We start from the raw sequence: 18,799 nt of genomic DNA, 5'->3' as shown, positions 1-18,799 counted from the left end.
CGATTCCCACTCCGATACGTCAACTAATGTGTCCCTAAGCAAGACATTTAACCCCTAGTTGCTCTAGAGGCATGCAGCCTCTGACATAGATAGCAATTGTAAGTCGCTTTGGATAAAAAGCGTCAGCTAAATGACATGTAATAATGTAATAAAAATAACTAACTAATATAATTAGTGTTGCATTTATGTGTTTATCAAGTTAATGTTGTAGCTGGTAAAGGTGGGGCTAATTTTTTTATTTTATATACTGCTGGGTAATATAATAATGTATTAGTCATTTATATATTGTATAAATAATTTAAATCTGCAAAGTGTCTAGAGCTGTTAAAGTGAGGTAATATATTATATGATAATTAGTGGAGTAAAAGTATAAAGTGCCATCAATAGAAACACTCAAGTAAACTACCTCAAAATGGTATAAGCCTCTTTCCGACCAAGTAGTTACAGGAACGTAGTTCTTGGAACAGTCCACTTCTAAACAGTTCTACTAACTACTCTCCCCCAAAACCGGTTTTGCCATTTGCATTCGCACAGGCCAAGTGGCCATAGGGACTGGTAGGAGGGGTAAGGGAGTGACGCAAGCACAGCAACGGTCTTTATAGCGTCGTCACTTGACTTTAGCGCCACATACAACAAACCAGCATGGAGGAGGCCATCGGAATGTTCCTGTTGGCAGTAATGGTCAGAAACCCAACAGGAGCAGGCAGGATAGGATGAAGAAAACTGTCCCGCGCAGGGCTCCACTGTGTAATGTATTGACAGGGGACTCCCATTAACTGTTACACGAACGGCATGCTGGGTATAGCTCGCTCTCCATCGCTCACTACAGTACATTCAAGGACAGATTAAAAAATGAGAGACCAGAGATGTTACACTGTAGCAAACTCAAACATTTCAAGCATCAGCGATGTAACTTTCAGAATGAATGCTTTTGTTCCTGATAATAGCTTAGCCAAATAGCTAGCTGTAAGCAAATGGGGTGTGTACTCTAACATTGCTAGCGGACGCATCTATGTCATGGCAGGTGTATTGCTCAGGACCCAAGGAAGCACAGTGTGAAGTTGTTTGCAGAGAGGTTCACGAGAAAGATGCAAGCACGGCAGGCAGGCACGTTTTCAACGGGGTACTGCACCAGTTTAATAAAGTCAAAGAAAAGGAGCCTACATTTGTTTGGTCAGCGTGAGACAGTGTCTGAAAGCATCATATGATTAATATAGCTGATACTCAAGATATTACTGAGTGTCCAGCAGGAAATTGTCTGGATCCATCCCCATGAAGTGCTTTATTGTTTGTTTCAGTCACCACGGGACCATTTTCCCAAATCCCTGCAATTCATGGGCTTGGCTTTGCTTTTCTCTAAGGGGATGGATGAGCAAGCTGGCACTGGACCTTTTAAAAAACATGGGTTGCGCATAGTTCAGGCCTTAATGGTGTTCAGTGAAGAGTGAAGTCTGGATTTTTGTGGGTTCAGCATGTTATTAGCAAAATAACAATGTGGTGTCAGGATAGAAAATTGAATAAAATATGAAAAAGGGAATTATCCGGCACATGTTTTCCAAAATACTACTTCACAAGCACCTTTTTTTTTTTAAACGAAGATTGGCTGGTTGAAACAAGAGAAACCAAAGCAATTTGGCCTTCATTTCAATGTTTAAAATATATCGTTTCTTGTCATTTTGGATTTAGCTTGTGGTACTTAACCTATCTAAAAATGCTTATTGGCTTTCCCTGGACCGGTGAAGAGTCTTCCCACTGCTTCCTAATTTAATATTGTGTAATAATAAGTATTATTGCCTGCACATAAAATCCAACTCAAATTACATTGAAAATAGACAACATAGTGAATGTCTTTATGTTACACGGAGGAACAATTATTAGGTTATGATCATTTTGCACTAAAGTAAGTCTGGAAGGACACATAGGTTTTCCTGTTTGGTAATTCAATTTAATGCAATTGTATTTATAGTGTCAAATCACAACAGAAGTTATCTCAGGACACTTTACAGATAGAGTAGGTCTAGACCACACTCGTTAAGTTACAGAGACCCAACAATTCCCCCCAAGAGCAAACATTTGATGCGACAGTGGCGATGATAAAACTTCCTTTTAACAGGCAGGAACCTCAGGCAGACTCTGGCTCTTGGTGGGCAGCTGTCTGCCCGAAACTGGTTGGGGTGAGGCAGATTACAGAAATATAACTAATAATAATTATAGCAGTTGGTATAATGACATGATGAACAATGGCAATCATTGTAACATTCAAAATAATAGAACTATGACTAGTAATAATAGTGGTAGCAGTGCAGGGCGTAGCAGGGCGTAGAGCAGGACCACGGCAGAAGCTGCAAACACGATCCAGGTGCCACCACAATCCAAGGAAATCTGCGAGGCGAGAAAGCACAAGGACTCCTGGGAAGAAGCCAAGTTAGTAACATGCATGGGACATGAAGGGACTGTACAAAAAATATTAGTGTAATGAGGAGGGTTGAACCTTTGTAAAAAAAACAAAAAAACAAAAAAAAAACTATGGCCCTCCACAGGGGTTACCGATGTTTTCTTTCAACCCCTCCTCGAGACTCAACATACGATTTGTGCATTTATATATCATATATTTAATTTACAGCGTTGGTACAACTTGTTTTGTCACAGCAGTGGTTGTGAAGGCTTTGGCACGCGCACACACACACACACACACACACACACACACACACACACACACACACAGACTCGAAGGGTGAAAACAATACCAGCCACACGCAGTCACAGCTGCTAACAATGTGGCTCAGATCTTATCAATCAAGGGAAACTTTGCCGATTTGACTGGCTCTGTGCCAATGCAGCACGGACACGCTACACGCTATATGTAGATAAACGGGGTCGCTGCCAGATGACGGCAGCCAGGTGAGCAGAAGAGCTAGCGGCACGGAGGGAGGCCCGGTTCATCTGCATGTACTGCCTGCGCTGCAGAGACAGAGCCGTTTGAAAGTCAGCAAAGTTTCCAAATTCATCTTCCGTCCTCCTCCTGATCTAACAGCAACAGAAGGGAAGGTGAGGGAAGTTTGTGTGGATGCTTTTGCCAACAGTCCTCAGTTACTGCGCTGATCTCCAAGCCTGCCCACTTTTTTTGTGGTCCAATCAAATGCAACGCATTTTAGTTACCGGTCAAATATTCCATTTCACTAGGAAACATGTCACAGTACAGAAGACGCTCCAACTTCTGTTTCACCGTTTCTGTGTGTGGGACTTTCATGAAACCCTTATATCGAGCTTGAACTTTTGTGCTCTGTATATGGCAAAGTACACCTTTATGAACCATGGTGCATGGTGTTTCTTTGATGTAACTATTTATGTAACTATTAACTATATTGCAAAGAGCAGCTGAAATAAAATACTGATTTAGGACTAAAAAAAAAAATACAAGACCCTCCCCTGCCCTCCCAAAAAAGTTAGATTACCCTACTTTCAGCCGAAAGAAACAACCCCATCTCCCCTTTTTAACCCCTCTCCCACCCTAATGATTTGTGTACAGTCCCTAACTATAAAACTTAAAAAAAATGAAGATATGTAATGTAAGTGTGGTTCCTGGTAGAAAACAGGAGGATTAAACATAAAATATCACGATTATTCAACACACAAAAGTTATAAATAGAAATATGATTTTTAGCATAATGAATCATTCCAATACTTCAAGAAAATACTGAACAGAAAGGCACACGTGAAAGAATATTACAATGCACACAGCAAGAGGACATGGACATGAATAAATGCATATATTGTATGCATACTAGCTGCTCACATAAGTGAAAATTGTAGTAAAAAACAGGAACTGAGAAAGTATTTCATTGTGACCTTAAAAGCCAACGTAGCGGCAGCCAAACTGGCTGGGGCATTTCATTATTTTAATTAAATCTATAAATGATCTAATCGAGACAAATTCCCAAATGATACTTGCCAAACAGACCGAATGATTGTATCGGTGACTCCTTTTTTTTTTTTTTTTTTTTTTTTTTACTGCAAAACCTTTCCTGAAATGAAGCAGACGACACAAACGAGACTTCAGCAGAGTAAGCGCTGTGTTTTCTCCTCTTTTTTTTTTCTTCTTCATTTTAAGCGAGCTGCCACTGAGCCAGAGCTGACTGTGTCAGAAGCACCCAGTAAAACAGCAACTGGCCATGGTGAGTGGTGTCTGTTTATGACTCATTTCTACCTGCCATCAGGCGGCAGGGAGAAGTGGGAGTGAAGGAGAGAGAGAGAGCCCAGCGGTAACAAGGGAAGAATTGTGTGAGGACACAAGACAAGTGGTGTGCGGTTGTCAAGAAAACAAGGTACTAGTGAAATTAGAAATGGGCCATTTAGTAGCTGATATTGGCCACCTTCATGAGGCAGCTACTGAAGTAAAGGAGGAGAAAGGGGGATGGTTTAGATGCACAGTGAAGACATTCTAACCTTATGGAAAAGTCAAATGATTGGAAACGATCTGGTTGTGTTCATCATGACTGCATTTACCCTCGGTGGTTTTAGTCCCATGAAGAAGCCGTTCACAGTCACACACACAGGCTTTTAATAAAACATATATTGGTGGTGTCTGGAGGAAAGCCTATGTTTTCAAATTCAACAAAACATTCACTTGGATTCCTCTTTATGAATAAAATGTTTCACTGTATCAACACCGCAAGGAAATTACGGGCATTTTGAAAGGTTTACAGGTCAAGGTCATGTGTCCTTCTGAGAAACCAATGAAGCAAAATATGTTAGTGAAACAGGGAGCTGGATAATAACTATCATTCAATCAAATACTATATATAAAAAAAACTATATAGGCTAATATAAACACATAATATATACATATATATAATATGAATGATAATAATAATCCATCATATCGTATATAGACCTCACAAGACCGTCTCACCAAATTTTTAATTTCTGAAGTGATAACCGTATTCAAATAAAAAAATGTGCTAGTCATTTAGAAACTATCTATCTATCTATCTATCTATCCATCTATCTATCCATCCATCCATCCATCCATCCATCCATCCATCCACCCAAATTCGTAAGTATAGCGTGACAAGACTTGGGATAGGCTACACGTCATAATAGCCCTGTGAAATCAGCATCAGTCGTTTTGGATGTTGAGAATGTCGCTGATTGGTCAGTCTCTCTTTACACAGCTGCAACACACATCCGTTTCCCTTTCCCCGGAGCAAAGATGGCGGAATACGACCTCACCACCAAAATTGCCCACTTTTTAGACCGTCATCTCGTTTTTCCTCTGTTGGAGTTCCTGTCTGTCAAAGAGGTACTGAATATATTAACACGTAAACATTTCGTTACATTTTTTTGTGATTTCAAGAAACCATATAGGGCTTTTGAACAGTTTTAAAAGCCGTGTGCGCTAGGGAGTTGGTCACATTTTCTGTAGCAGTGTAAAGTATCCACATGTAACCGGTGTGGAGCCGGAAATACAGTATACGTGCCTTCAAAATAAAGGCGAGAAAAAAACCCACCTTTGCCGAAAATGGGAAAGCTATCGGGGAAAACGGAACAAAAGAAATAGCAGAACAACTCTCAAGCAATAAGATCGATGTATGCTGTGAAAATACACTAACCATATTTCGAAAACATCACGAAATGAAATCATTTGCACTATATCAAGACGGCTTAAGATTTCAATTGATTTTTACTTTGAAAGTACAGTATCGGAAGTATTGCTGTGATTGTCATTAACTTACAGTGGTTGAGGCAGCCACGCGCTGTTTCAGCTTCAGCGCCTTTCCTAAACTCAGTAGTAGCAAAGCTCTTTGGTAGTAGCCAAGTTGTTCGTTTGTTCTCCCACACATGTCGGCACTCTGCGGGTCAGCGGTGTTGTCGCCCTGTAACTTGTATAACCCCTTGTTCTATATCTATAACCCTAACGTTATTGAAAAATGAAACCGTAACACCTGGCCTCTCTCGGTCGATGCTAACCACTGGAAGCTATAACAAGTGGCTCATTTGCAATACTAACATACAATATTGTAGTGCATATTCAGGCAACTGTTGGGACGTATCACTTGACGGTTGGCAAATATGTATTAACACTGTTCACAACTATTAGCTAGCTAACAGCTAGCTAACCTCTTGGTTGAATTAGAAAGCTAGCTAGCTAACACATCGGTTAGCTAGCTAGCTACTTCATCAGTTGACTGAAACTGGTATGTGTAGTTTGCTCGCAGTGAATGTCGCTTCTGACACAAGTGAAGTTAAATATGTTATAATAACTAGCTAGTAACACACGGACAATAGTCAGCATGCAATTCTGTGTTGGTTCAAAACCTGGTTAGATAATAATATTGTACAAAATCACTCCCTCACCTTTTTTGTTTTGAATTATTGGCCCCGTTTCTTAGATCTACAATGAGCAGGAGCTGCTTCATGGAAAGCTGGACCTCCTCAGTGACACAAACATGGTGGACTTCGCCATGGATGTGTACAGAAGCCTTTTTTCTGAGAAGGAAATTCCCCATAGTAAGTGTTGAGTGCGTATCTTGGTGGGTACACTTCCTAATGCCCATTTCTCTTAACAATAACACACACATAACCAAGGAAGATATTACTGTTGCTGATTAGAAATCATAAAGGGTTGCTGCACTATTACCGCTCGGTCCATTCAGAATGTATTTAGCAGTAAACTTTGTTTCACAGTGCGTTCAGTGCTGGTTATGAAGTTGCTGTAATGACTTTGTTTATCCTCCCTGTGTCAGCTCTGCGGGAAAAGAGGACAGAGGTTGTGGCCCAGCTGAAGCAGCTGCAGTCAGAGACAGAACCCATTGTGAAAATGTTTGAGGACCCAGAGACAACAAGGCAGATGCAGTCCACCAGGTAAAGCCGGTTTCTCTTCTAATCAAGAGTAGTATAGTTACTCTTTTTATTTAATCATTATCCTGAAATAGGTTTTTATAAAAGGCGTGATTAGCCTTCATGAGTTTGTGAAATGTATTTCTAGTCTTACTTGCCCCGATTCTAGGTATTGGTAAAACCTGGACGGTACAGCAGCATTGCAGAGGGATATTGTAGAGTCTGTGGAACTGTATTTTTGAATGAAGCCTTTTCAGGGCTTTTGGGAGCAAAGACAGACGTAAAAAGAGGCCGACACTAGATGTTGTGGTTAACTTTATTAAGACGCTTTTGTCGTCTACAGTGATTCAAATAGTTTGGTCACATTCTGTCTTTATTCTTCCTTAGCTTCTTGGCGAGCGTGTGTACAGTTAATCAAAAGCATTTTTTTTCTTCTCCATTTTCATCTCTTTGTTTTAGTTGTGCTGTAGACATTTGTTTATTTAAGACACTGATTTGTAAGCACTGTTATCTGAGATTTGAAGCTTGATGATAGCAACACTGACTTAGCACACGTCTATGTTATAGTTAGTTGGCTGTCAGGATGAAGATTGTTGAAAATCTTCCTTTTTGGATGAGGAGTCATGTGTCTGTCTTAAGTTCTACATTATTTTTCTTCATACCATTGGATTTGTAAAACAATAGGAAACTCATCTGGGGTCAATGAAGAGTTCTCTCTGAAGCCAAATGACACGCAACCGCTTTATTCCACCATTGTGACCTAAAATATGCTTGATGCAGTTGCGTGTCTTTAACATTATTTGTGCATTAAATTATCATCCAGTGCTGGAATTGAGAAATGGGTTGATATTTTAACCCCAATGCCCTGTCCGTTGGCATTAATACACAGGGATCCACAAAGTATTTTTTACAGGGCAATAGAACCTAATGGTCTAAGTACTTTTATTGAACAGTTAGCTAATAGGCCTATATGCCTTACCAGGCTTTATTTGGAAAACTACTGAAACCAGAAACAAAGCCCAGCTATTATAATAAATCATGTTAGTACCATATGTAGGGCTGGGCGATATGGACCAAAAGTCATATCCCGATATATTTTGGCTGAATATCGATAGACGATATATATCCCGATATTTCTTTTCCACAAAGTGAGAGCAGTTCAGTCAAAGCCAAATATGACATGTCACAAGTAGTTTCATAGAAACCGACTATTTCAGTGAACAGTTGCAAAATCAAATGAATAAATAATATATATATCTATACAAAATATCTTCACACTTAGATTTTTGATAAATAATTATCAGTAATTTGGATATAATGACTAAGTGGGTAAAGGCAAATAATAGAACAGTTACAACAGTTTGATAAGTTCAGAAAATTACATCACTTTACTGTAATGCAGCCTTTAAAACCAGGAAAAGACACTTATGGTCATATCACGATATTATGATATCCAAAATCTAAGACGATATCTAGTCTCATATCACGATATCGATATAATATCGATATATCGCCCAGCCCTAACCATATGTATAAACAATCCTGTCATTGTAAGACACACACCATGGATTAAGATCACCATTAGGGTGATCTATGATTTGTGTTCTCATTTGTTTGGACTTGTTAAAGCAATGAATACCACTTTTTGGGGTTTTTTGACTCCCCATGCTGCCGATGCCTCCTTGACTTTTTCAGCGCAGAAGGTGGCAGTAATGCCGTGCAGACATTTTTCATGAACAGATGCCACTTGTTGGACAGCCCAGCAGACTGACTCTCATTTTAATCTCATAACAAGTGCATAGCAAAAATATACGATACTTTGTATCAGTGTTAAGACGCTTTGTGCCCATTTGTGTCTGTGAAGAGGGATACATCATAGATTTTAAAAAGTAAAGTTAAAAAAAGAGCATTTTTGTACTGACATGGGTGCTGTGGCCAGTGGCCTCAGATAAGTGGTCAGGATATGTGTTCCCATAATGCACAGCAGGCTGACGTTCAACGCTACTGGGACGTCATCCAGGAGCTTTTATAGACCGTCTTTTGTTGGCCTACAAGTAGGGCTGAACGATTTTTGAAAATAATGTAATTGCAGTTTTTATTCAAAAATATTGCTTTTTTTTTATTATTTAAGCTTTTTGTCTTCTGTATTGTTCAACAAAGACAAAAAATCATTGTATAGTATAAACAACACAAGATTAGATAGAGGAGGCCAGGCCTGTATGTGATGATGAAATTCGGTGATGCATGAATTTATATGAATTACATCTTTTATTGAACTACTTCAATCACAGTAGTATATATGAGCGCTGACCAAGCCTGGTGTGAACATTCATATGGAAGTCAGAAACAAATCACACAAACTTTTTTGATTGCAGAAATATAAAAACAAATATGTGGCTTTACCACACTTGGTAGTATTTAGATTATTTAATTATTATTTACTGTAATAAACATATGTGAATAAGGGGTGGGAATCACCAGAGGCCTTACGATACGATATCATCACGATACTTATGGCCTTACGATACGATATTATTGTGATTTCAAACATTGCAATATTCTGCGATATATTGCAATTCATAACCTTTTTTCCAACTTCAAATTTTTCCAAATTTTAAATTATGTCCCCAAAAGGAAACTTTGTCAACGTCTGTTTTATCTAAAGAGATACATTTTTCTGTTTGTTCATCTCACTTCAATTATATTGCTGCAAAGTCAGATTGTCAAGCAGACAGACTGACCAACACATATAGAATAAAAGGTCGATACTTGGCGTCTGTGTATCGATACAGTATTGCCGCAGAAAATATTGCGATACTATGCTGTATCGATTTTTCTAAAATCTAAAAGTTTTAAACTACAACTCAGAGTTGTTTGAATAACAGAAATCTGCTGAAGGTACGGCGTAGCGTTGGCGGGCCAAGTAGATGCTTTCTCTGCGGAGTGCAGACTGATTTGCTCTCGCGAGTCACATGACCAAATCGCAGCCTTTGCGATTAGGAAATCGCGCTGTAAAATATCGCGATATTATGGCAAATGCAATTAATCGTTCAGCCCCTACCTACAAGCACAGCAAGCCTGTCCTGAAGCAGTGAAGAATCCTGCCTCAGCCTAAATAAGATTCCGTTAACACACATCACACACGGGGCAGTAAATACACACTCACATTACTGAAGTGAACATACCCAAGAATCACACGTAGTTTCGATGTGGTGTCCACGCTAATGGCAAGATTTTAGGTTACAGGCGATGTAGTTGGGATACAACCATTTAGAAGAGCCAGTGCGTATCTTTATTTTTGACGAAGCCCAAAGACTGCGTGCTGAGAAATCAGTATTCACTTTCCTCACCAGACATCATTTCTCCAACATGGCTAGCATAGATTTGTTATAGCCAAACCAAATGCAATAAACAGTCCATCACACTGTTTTAAAAGTGAAATGGTCTTTGTTTACGTACAGCTCTTGATTTAGACCAGAAGTGGAAAAATATACCTGAATAGGACTGGGAGCACCAGGATGTCAGCCAAACGGCGGCTCAAGTTGAATGGCCTCTCACTGCAGGAACTGTCTTGCTTTCTTTTCTTTCTTTTTTTTGCAGGGATGGACGAATGCTCTTTGACTATTTGGCAGAAAAACATAACGTAAGTTGCCCTGATTTGCTGACATCTCACTTCTTTACTGTGTTTCCCATGGCTCTTGTGTGAACCCATGGTTGTTCTAGAGGCAAAGTGGGAGGGGCAGGCCGAGCAGGGAAATCCAGAATTACTTCCCAAAACCCTTAACTCATTTTCAGGGTTTGTATGGCTTGCACAAATTCTGTGGACATTTACATTCTGTGGTGAATTGTTAAGAATAAACGGAGTAGCTCGGGACTCGTGGATGGAGCCGCAAGAATGCCGGAGGTTCTATATTTACCGTGATGTTTGGCTTCTTACCCTCCCCTCCGTCGGTCCCCTCCTACTCCGGTATCCCGCTGACCTGCATGCTGTCCTCAGTGCACCTCCACACAGCCCAGGCTCAGGGCCCCTCAGCATGCTCTGGGAAAGGCTCGGCCTGCCCCGGAGCCCCCACTGTCTGTTACACTCCTACTGAATCTTAGCGAATTTCCTGACGTCAGGGCACACTGCTGCGAGATACAGGACAGCAGGAAGGACAGTTAAATATAGGAAGACAAGTAGCTTGAAATGTTATATGAAATGTTATATTTATATGCATTACTAATTTAGTTCACATGACCACCACTTCTTGGCAGATTTGTCACAAAAGTTAAATATTATCTTGCCAATAAAAAAAATACCACTGATATGCCCCAGCAGTGTTTACGCTATATTCATTTAGCAGTGGTGTGCCACCACAGCAGGAGCAAATATGTTACTGCTACAAATAGATCGGAAATCAAAATGAGATGTGCAATTTAGCTGCGATGGGGAGATGTATATGATGTCGCCCAGCTGTTTCAGAAGTAATATTTTTGTGTCGATTATACCACCCTAAACGCTGCAACACCAGTAGGTGACCCGAAACTGGGATTTCCTTAGGCACCACAGCTGTATGAAATTACAGAGCAAGCACGCCGTTGATTTAAAAATGTCTTGTTTGACTTGGTCTGACGATTCACATTTTCTCTGTTTCTGACATTGATGCTCTCGTATTCCTCCTCAAAGTTTCGTCAGGAGTACTTGGACACGCTGTACAGATATGCCAAGTTCCAGTATGAGTGTGGAAACTACTCTGGTGCTGCAGAATACCTCTACTTCTTCCGTGTCCTGGTAAGTTTTCAACGTTTTCCATCGACAGTCAACAGCAGTTAACATTAATAGTGACGTTTGTTTGATAACCGTACGCCTTACCTCACATAACACACTGTCTGCAGTATTTCACTATCCCCATTTATGTACTGGCTTTAGGCATTTCTCTAACACATTAAAATTAAACCTCACATTATGTTTGCTAGGTTGCTTTAATTCCTCAAAAGGCCAATGCTTGCATAGCAGAGGAAGAGAACACTTAAAAGTAATTGAATGTGAAAAGCTTACGTCATTGCCTATTCAATTCCCTGCACGTCTTTTGTATTAGGGGGGAGACTGCTGCTCTAAGACTTGAGTAGGATCTTTTACTGGGCCAAGTGATCAGTGGTGGACTGCATAATCTGTCTGTAGTCTTCTCACGAGGCGGCCTCAGTAGACAGCTTATTGATTTGAGTGCTGTGGCAAGAGTCCCTCCTCACGACTTCTGAGCTTATGGTGTGCTTAAGTTATGCAAGGCATCTCTTAGTTGGCATCGGGAGGGCTACACGCATTTGGCAAGGTGTTTCAGGGAGGCTGCGCACAGATGATGTCTTCATTAAAGGAACACGCCGACTTATTGGGAATTTAGCTTATTAAGTCGATATGTACCCTTGTCATCTCAGTGCGTGCTGTAAGTATGTAAGTATGGTTGCAGTAATCCTACTGCTCCAAATTGTGACAAAAGTGACAAAATAACGCCAACATGGTCCTATTTACATGTGATTTGTAGAGTCACAGCGTGTACAAAAAAACAATGTAACATGAGATACAGCCATCTTCTAACCGTAAACAAACCGGGAACTATATTCTTAATTGTGTGAAAGTTGGCACCTTATCATTTAGTCTTTTTTTTTTTTATTTTTTTTTTCTTTGTTAGATTGTTAAACAAGTGATCCTTAAATGAACCGCTACGCTTATCTATACAGCAACTAAGAGGTCTGTATCCAGGGCGATTCCATCATTAGCTATGCAAGCAGCAGCGCCTGGGGGCCGTCAATTGTTGCTAAAAGTGCGTTCCATTTACCTCTGATGACAGATCTGGGAGTTGACCGCGTTTAAAGGAACACGCCGACTTATTGTGACTTTAGCTTATTCACAGAACCCCCAGAGTTAGACAAGTCGATTGTTATGTGTACACCCTGTGACCTATACAAGTTATTTTGTCACTTATTCTGAGCAGTAGTTGGAACCGGTTACCTCCGGGATCTGTGCTAGGCTTAGCTAGCGCTGGGGCCGTCAGACAGAGTTACAACACGCACGTAGATGAGAAGGGTATGTATGGACTTGTCTTACTCTGGGGGTTACGGTGAATAAGCTAAAGTCCCAATAAGTCGCCGTGTTCCTTTTTAAATTAAAACGAGTCGCATTTCACATTGGGGTTTGCGCCATCCAGGAGAGCAATACCACAATGCATTGAGCTGTTGTTTTTTTTTTTTTGGTAATGTCAGATTTGAAGGGTTAAAGGACCACAATGCAGTTAACTTAGATTAATGCTCCATTAAAAAATAAAAAAATAAAACTTATTTCCTGTAGAAATTGTGCTCTATTGTGACTCCTTTGATGTTATCTTGCATCAAGTGTTAGTAAGTTCAACTCGACTGTACGTCTCGTAATGACCAGTGAAACCAGCCTGCATAGTCCGTGGTTTCCAAGTGTCACTCACTTGTCCTCCTGCCTTTGTTTGTCTTTGGTTCTGCATTTAGCTTTGCGGCAAAGCGAAGGACTCGTGCCAAAACCAGCCCTGAAAGAATGGGCAAGAATAAGATCAACATTTTGTCTATTCATTAGGGCAAAAAACATTAGAACCAGCTTTTCGTTCCTATTCTAATTGGCATTTGATACTGCGCTGCCTAGCTTCTTGTCTTTGGGATGTCAGGGACTCTGGCTAGTCATCCCCATTCACTATGTTTGAGTGTCCCCTCCTGAAGAACTTGGCAGGGACTCCGAGCGATGATGAACCCTCTGCCCTACAAGCAACTCTCTTAACCCAAAGCAGTTTGGTAGTTCATTTGATGGGGTTTTCACTGATCTGCTCCAATCTGTAGAAGGAAGAGTTGCTTCCGAGACAAGCTGACGGGTAATTCACCCAAGCTTTCCACTTACGCTCCCGACCAAGAAAAGGCATTAAGTCTTCAAAAGCTTGCATCGGATATGTCCCACTGTTCCAACAACAGTTGTTTATGGCTTTGCAACTCAGTCTAAATAAACCAAAATTGCTATAATTGAGGTATGTTGTTCGAAGTCCAGCACAGCTTTTCTTTTCTTTTGACTCCTCAAATTGTTATACCCCTCATTTTCAGTTCCAGGCAGATCAGTCTCTGTAACTAGATAGCTGTTGCTTACTCCTTGACAATGCAAGAGGCTTTTTAGACGAGGAAAAGGTAGAAATGGATTTCATTAGTGGGAGCCTGTATGCTGCTTTGTTTTTTTTTTTGGTGTTTTGTGGACCCCCCATCCTCACAGGCCCCTTGTCTGTCTCTCCCTCCCCCGTACGGGGAGAGGTGAGGCTCCATAAAGTCATTTAACGTGGGAAACCCAGTCAATTAAACGAAGGAAGCCAGCCTTGCAAAATCCATGCCTTAGGTCTTGTTACAGTGTGGCCTAGCCCGAAAAGAGCAACTTATTCATATCATCACTTAATGCAGGGATTGAATGTTAAGAATAAAGATTGAGTATCCCGACGGATCCCCAGCACAGTAAATTTATTGTTGCTGGTCAGTCAGCGAAAATGTGCCCATTTCACAAACCAATGGAAACTTAAGGTAACTGCTGGAAATACCCAGGTATTGAAACTTTTCTAGCGTGGCCACTAGTGAAAGCCAGAGTGTGTGTGTGTGTGTGTGTGTGTGGAAAGCTGCCATAATGACCTGGAGGTCAGCCAAACGTAGCAGGCAGGGACTTCCAAGAGAGGGGGAAAAAAAAGAAAGAAAAATACAAACAAAACAAGACACTTTCAACTGATGAAACGCTGACCTTTCTACTGGCAGTGGAGCCGATTTTTTTTCTCTCACTGTTACAATACTGATCTTTCTTGTGACTTCTCCACACACACACACACACACACACACACACACACACACACACACACACACACACACACAAAAAAACATCATTCATAATGGACTTGAGTTGTGCTCTGTGATCAAAGAAACTCTGCTGCTCTACTGAATGGATGGACACACCGTCTTACTGTGTTCTCCTTTTGGGGGAATACTACAGGAGATTTCCCAAACTATTTTCCCCTTACTTCCACCGTCTCATTCTAGCAGTTTGTTGAAATGTTATCAGAGTGTAACTGTTCTTTTCCAAGTAAAAAAAAACAACAACCTCCTATATCCAAATAATCTTACCAATTTGAGGGGTCCTAACGGAAACCTGCTCTTTTTTTTTTTTTTTTTTTAGTGTTTCCTCTACTTGTACATCTGTCGTGTCTCACAGTCCACTTCAGCGGCTGTCCAACGGTGTACGGGGGCGTATGGTTAGGATCTAGGTTTCTCTTGCCGCTCAGCAGACACCCACCCTGAACTTCCTGCTTGACTCATGTCATTGCGTCTGGCGTTTGGTGTTATCATGAACTACTGTGTCACAGAGTTTCCCATGAGCCCTAGGGTGTAGTCCAATGTCCACTACAGAGTGATTGCCTTGCTGAGCTTCAGAGGCATTCTCAACCTGTGTTTCATTACCGGATTCTTTTTTTTTTTTTTTGTCTAAGTCTGTTCTGTAAACCAGAAACAGTAGCCTGCGTTTTGGAGAGTGATTATCCTCACAAAGATGTGTCTTGTTAGCGTCAGTTCATATTTCAGCCTCATTACCTTGTGATAACGACAGTTGTCCCGAGTCGCTGAAGGTAATGGATGGAGATTATTGCAATTATCATTTGTCGAGACTGAAGTGGCGTAAAGTTTGCAAAAAAAAAAATGTTTACAAAGCAAATCTCACTGGAAACACGTACTCACATTTAATTTATATTAGGCACTACTATTTGGCAGGTTAGTTAGTGTCATGTTTTACATGCTTGACGACCAGCCCAGGACATTTCTTGGAGATTCTTAATTCTTGGGGTTTTCAGTCTCATCACTAAAGCTGCAGTCTGTCATATTAATTATCAATGGATAGTTGTATTAATTAATTTTTTTTTTTTCATATTATTTTGCCAATAAGATCAACTAAATATTCAATGACTAATGCCCATCACAAGGTACCCAGTCCCAAGTGGTTTCTTCATGCTTTCTAAGGAATTCTACACAAACTGAGATTCCTTTTATCATACTGCAGCTTGTTCTTTCAGTCCACCCTCTCACTGTCTGTCCTCGTAGAGTGGGTGATGGTGTCGTATCAACTACGTGAAGCAACAGAACGTGCCCTTGGGCAAGGATGATGTCGTTTTTTTTTTTTTTAAATCAAAGCTTGTACCGTATAATTGCTTCACTAACCAGCATTGTGCAGCAACCATGTCACGTTGCAATAGATACTGAAACATTCTCACAAGGAATGTGTTCCGTGGTCGGTTCTAACCCTCTATGAAGTGCTAGGTGTGTCTGCCCCACCCATCAGATTGGTTGTTATTCTTTCAGGTTGGTGGTCAGCTTATCTTTCAATTAATTGAAGTTAATGGCACAATTTGGGCATATAGGTGTGGAATGTTGGAGGACCCAAATATTTGTTTTACGATTTTTGTTGGTGATATAAATACAGTCGTTTTTTTAAAATGCTAATAATGATGAATTTGACCACTGCTGTGTCATGGTATGCTAATGTCAAAACTAGTCTTTAGGTTTGTGATTATTTCTCCTTTTTTCATACTGGTGAATAAAAGCCAGGATATCTGGACATATGCTGCATCAATCTTGACCATGCTTTTGTCTTCAGCGTGTACCCCAACTTTACGTAACTATAATGCTAAATTGCTCCAATACTGAAAACGTGACAAACGTCATTTGAAATGGCCAGCAGGGGACGAGTCAACTGGTTGCAAAAAGAAGTCTGATTGTATAGACGTCTATTAGAAAATTGCCCTACTTCTCACTTGATTTTTATTACCTTAACATTTTCCTAACAAGTTTATGGGCTCATTCACTAGTTTCAGGTCTTCAATACAGCATCTTGTTCATTTTGTAAATGATGGTCCCATTAAAATAAAATAGATATCCCTGCAAACCCCACCTGAAATGTTCCTGTACTTTCTGAAAGTACTATCCTCTGATCAGGGACTTTTTGGGGGGTAAAAAGGCCCTCGAAAATGTGCCCAGAACTTAATTTAGATCCTGGTCCCTGCGGTCCAACAGCAATGAATTCCTCAAAAGGTCTGTAGGGAAAGTTTCTGTGGTCGAAAAGCAGTGAAACATTAATTACACAATAACACTTTAAATAAGTAATCCAGAACAATAAATTGTTGAAAATAGCATGATTACATTGTTGATCACATTACAGCAGTCCTCAATTGTTTGTCTCAGTTGTATCTTAACCATGTCATATGATACTTCAGTACTCAACAAACCAATAATCCTGGGACCACTACAGATGAACATTTAATTTTCAGGAATTCACATTATAGACACTACCACTGAGTTTCCCTTAATTGTTTGGTCACAATTTAGCGCAATGACTTTACACGGTCCAGCCATGCTCTAGGTTTGTACTAGATACTAACCTATCATGCAGGCTTTGAGTCTGTCTGTCATGCTGATACGCCGTTTAGTTTTTTTAGGACCTTCAGCATTACCCTATTAAGTAAGCTCCAATGCAACCAGACAGCATAGTGACACGCATGCTTTAAATATGCCTTTACCGTATGTAGTAATCTCGCATCAAACTGCATGGTCAACTACAATGCAGTGGTTCTAGTATCTAAAATGCAGCAAATTTAGTTTTTATTAAAAGCTAATCAGCCTTTCACGAGCCATTTCTCATTTACTGTCAAGTTCCATTTCTTGAGGATGACATAATTTAATCCATTTATCCAGTATAAATAAGAAAAGTGACTGCACCGTGCAGCAGTGACACTGAAGCCAAGCAAGTAGTGGCAAGCTCAAGCCCAGTCTCACTGTGTATGTTCGCCAACCCGTAAGTAAAATGTGTAAATACTGTTGTTTGTATGTTATAGTATTGTGTGCTTCAGGTTTTAACAGTGCACCGTGTCTGTTCCCAAGGTCCCATCTACAGACAGGAATGCCCTGAACTCTCTGTGGGGCAAGCTGGCCTCTGAGATCCTGATGCAGAACTGGGAGGCTGCCATGGAGGACCTCACCCGCCTGAGAGAGACGATCGATAACAACGTAAATGCCCCACTTCTCAGAATTTGATACCACATTTAGATTCACTTGGACTCTCATATTGACATTTCACTTTCACTAGAACTCTGCTGTGGCATCTTACTCCTTACCCACACACACGCTCATCTGACTACTTAAGATCCTAGATTTGAGTATGAAGTGGTTGCATGTTTTATTGATGGTCATTGAGGATGCCAGAACACTTGAATAACTTTTTTTTTTTTTTTAAATAAGCAAGCTTTTATATGACTGCTGAAACATATTTATTATTAAAATGGGGTTTTTGGTCTGTCTCTTTGTCTGTCCAGTCTGTCACCTCCCCTCTGCAGTCTCTCCAGCAGAGGACATGGCTCATTCACTGGTCTCTCTTTGTCTTCTTCAACCACCCCAAGGGCAGAGACAATATCATTGAGCTCTTTCTGTATCAGCCACAGTAAGTAACATTTGTTATTTATTATTTCATTTAGTGTCTTTTTAACCACCGCTTTTACATCCAGGAAATTTGCGAAATGTTGGCAAGAATACCAGGAAGTTGTGAAGATAAGATCCGATTCCACAAAACAAAGACGACAGCAGGCAAAGAGAAAATATCCAGTGAGTTCTCTGCGCGAAAATGCCTGGTTGATTGTCAGAGGAGAAAGGCCAGACTGGTTCAAGCTTATAGAAAGGCAACAGTAACTCAAATAATCACTCGTTACAACCAAGATATGCAGAAGATCATCTCTGAATGCACAACTCGTGGAACCTTGAAGCAGATGGGCTACAGCAGCAGAAGACCACATCGGGTGCCACTCCTGTCAGCTAAGACCAGGAAACTGAGGCTACAACTGGCACGAGCTCCCTAGAATTGGACAGAAAATTTGAAAAATGTTGCCTGGTCTGCTGAGTCTTGATTTCT

The 18,799-nt window shown here is 40.5% G+C and overlaps 1 protein-coding gene across 1 annotated transcript in view; it reads left to right on the top strand.

Annotated features, from left to right (window-relative positions):
* The window catches only part of LOC114556683 (eukaryotic translation initiation factor 3 subunit E), a 43,916-nt gene that overhangs the window by 5,738 nt on the left and 19,379 nt on the right, over positions 1-18,799 (top strand). Inside the window, exons 2-8 of the mRNA XM_028579701.1 lie at positions 5,175-5,302; positions 6,393-6,510; positions 6,747-6,864; positions 10,441-10,483; positions 11,507-11,611; positions 17,779-17,904; positions 18,210-18,334. Coding sequence (XP_028435502.1) covers positions 5,175-5,302; positions 6,393-6,510; positions 6,747-6,864; positions 10,441-10,483; positions 11,507-11,611; positions 17,779-17,904; positions 18,210-18,334 — 763 coding nt within the window. The remainder of the gene's footprint in view (positions 1-5,174; positions 5,303-6,392; positions 6,511-6,746; positions 6,865-10,440; positions 10,484-11,506; positions 11,612-17,778; positions 17,905-18,209; positions 18,335-18,799) is intronic.

This window comes from Perca flavescens, chromosome 6 (assembly GCF_004354835.1).
Source record: "Perca flavescens isolate YP-PL-M2 chromosome 6, PFLA_1.0, whole genome shotgun sequence".
Lineage (NCBI taxonomy): Eukaryota > Metazoa > Chordata > Actinopteri > Perciformes > Percidae > Perca > Perca flavescens.
This window is presented reverse-complemented; position numbering and strand designations above follow the sequence as displayed.